We start from the raw sequence: 2,702 nt of genomic DNA on the forward strand, positions 1-2,702 counted from the left end.
GGCTTGAAAATCACACTAGGCACATGTGCATGAGTGTCCAAAATCCCAACAGAAGAAGGGGTTGTGGTGTGGCCATCCGCCCCCCCCCCCCCCGGGGGGGTGATTCCTCGCTTTCCTCTGTCTCTCTTCAGTGAGCATACGTCCTCTACCGTAAACCACTCCCCTACACACACAAAAATTACTAGAGGATGCTTGTGCTAGCCAGGAACAGACTATGGGGAGAAGGGTAAGAAAGTACCCCCCCGGGGGGTACTTTCATCAATCTCCTTTCCATATCTTTTTCTTTTCATGAGTTTGAGTGGGCAAACACATACATCTGGTGTGTTTCTCAACCATCCATGTCCAGGACTTGAACTGAATAGTCAGCCATGTGAGATTCAGCCACCTCTACCACCATACCGTCAGATGACCTGGCCTTTTTTATTTGTACCATAATTTAATTGATCTCCTACACCAGAACTCAGACTGTGAACAGCTGACAGGATAGATTGTGTTGAACAATACTGGTTTACCACTGGCTTGTGGTAAAAGGAATATTGCCAGTTTTGAGAATTTGGATAGTAATTTCCAGCTCAGTAAATGCTATCACCATTTGCCCCTTCTAAAGACATGATTGGTAATTGATTAGTAATGCTCAACTTTTTATAAAGATGGTGAATGCCATCTCAAAATCTATGGAGATAGGTTTTATCTTTAGGCTTATATGTAACCTGTTATATGAGTAAATAAATGCTAAGGAAACCCCTTTATTTTCTCAGAACCAAGCAAGAGTCACCTTGCTTTATTTTTGTGTTCATTAGCTTATTAAAGGTAAGCATGAAAGATAAGGTAGCGATGTCCACATTTTTGGTTTTGACTATATCAATCTAATTAGAATTCCCTCTGTCAAAAGTGTTACCTTAGTAACTGAAAGGCATTTTACTGTGGTTTATGTATAATATCTAATGAAAGATTAGGCCCACTGAAGACCTTCTTCCCAGACTTCATCTTCCTGTCCCCCAGATCTAGCCAGGAGTCAGTTCTGAGCAGTTTTCATTTTTCTTCTTAAAACATTTATTTATCATTTTCATCTTGTGGTTTTTTTTTTCTTTTTTTCACTTGTTTCCTTTTCCTTTTCTTTTTACCTGTCTCGTTTTTCTGCTCAGCCTCCACACATTGAGTTTCTAGACAGGTCTAAGTGCACAGTAGCCAAATACCTGAATAATTTTAGGGTCAGATGAATACTCAATTTCCGTTGAATCTGCTGCACAAAGGGAGAAAAATGGTACTGTTTAAAAATTACAAGTCACTTCTTCCTTCATGGTAAACATGCTGGAATACCATGTGGCCAACCATGGTTTGAATCCCAGACTCAGTGACTTGAAACTCATGCCAGGCATATGTGTATGTGTGCCTAAAATCCCAAGAGGAAATGGAGGAGAACAGACTGAGGCATGGCCATTCTCTTTAGGGGGTGATTTCTTGCTTTCTGTCTCTCTGTGTCTCTGATGAGTGCACAAGCCCTATAGCAAAAATCTATTAAAAAAAAAGACTCAGAAGTCGAGCTGAAGGGACTCTCACTGGACAAAGAAACTGATTTGAATGACAAATAAAATAATGACTGCAATGGATTAAAAAACACATCAAATACCAAAATGTCGATTCAAGATGTTACTCTAAAAGAAAAAAAACCAACAAAATTAACTCACTATTCATCTTTGGAGGTTCCTAGGGGACAATTTATTTTTTTGAAAAATGGAAATATTGCAACATAATTACATATTCATCCTACCTTTCCTATGTATATGATACATCAGTGTAACATAACAGTTGATGTAAAGATTTTTTTTAGTAGAATAATTCCAGCCAATAAACCATAAAAGCATTGTATTATTAGAGCATCACCCTTTTAAACCTTTAATGAACACAGATTTAAACAACCATCTTCAGAGGCTACAGGAAACATGAGGTGAAAGCGAGACAGGAAATTTTATAATGGATGGATCAATCTAACAATACTCAAATCTTAACATGACAAGAGGAGAGAACCCTAGACCCAAAAAACCTCCTATGCCATACTATAGGGGGAAAAAGCCACCACCATATAAGAGGTACTTTATCGCCTGCGAACATGGCGCTGCAAGCGGTGTGGAGCGTTCGGGCTGTGGGCTGCAGCCTGCGCAGAGCCTGGGCGCACGCTGTGCCCTGCGGGCCGAGGCCCTGGCGGCTGCAGGTGGGCGCTGTCCGGACGCTGCGCACGGGACCGGCTCTGCTGTCAGTGCGTAAATTCACGGAGAAACATGAGTGGATAACAACAGAAAATGGTGTTGGAACAGTGGGAATCAGCAATTTTGCACAGGAAGCTTTGGGAGATGTTGTTTATTGTAGTCTGCCTGAAATTGGGACAAAACTGAACAAACAAGATGAGTTTGGTGCTTTGGAAAGTGTAAAAGCTGCTAGTGAACTCTATTCTCCTCTGTCAGGAAAAGTAACTGAAATTAATGAAGCTCTTGCAGGAAATCCAGGACTTGTCAACAAATCTTGTTATGAAGATGGCTGGCTGATCAAGATGACACTGAGTAACCCTTCAGAACTAGATGAACTTATGAGTGAAGATGCATGAGAAATACGTAAAATCTATTGAAGAGTAAAAGTAGAACCCTTAAATAAAGTAGTGTGAAATAACTTAATCCAGGCATAGCTGTCTTAAATTAGTGGTTGAG

The 2,702-nt window shown here is 40.5% G+C and overlaps 1 protein-coding gene across 1 annotated transcript; it reads left to right on the forward strand.

Moving 5' to 3' along the window:
* The first annotated feature begins 2,110 nt into the window (after positions 1–2,110).
* LOC102485290 (glycine cleavage system H protein, mitochondrial) lies at positions 2,111–2,602 on the forward strand. The gene has a single exon (XM_014582152.1). It carries the CDS (start codon positions 2,111–2,113, stop codon positions 2,600–2,602), a length of 492 nt encoding a protein of 163 aa, XP_014437638.1.
* Positions 2,603–2,702: the final 100 nt, after the last annotated feature.

The sequence above is a fragment of the Tupaia chinensis genome, unplaced genomic scaffold (genome assembly GCF_000334495.1).
Source record: "Tupaia chinensis unplaced genomic scaffold, TupChi_1.0 Scaffold142619_1, whole genome shotgun sequence".
NCBI lineage: Eukaryota > Metazoa > Chordata > Mammalia > Scandentia > Tupaiidae > Tupaia > Tupaia belangeri.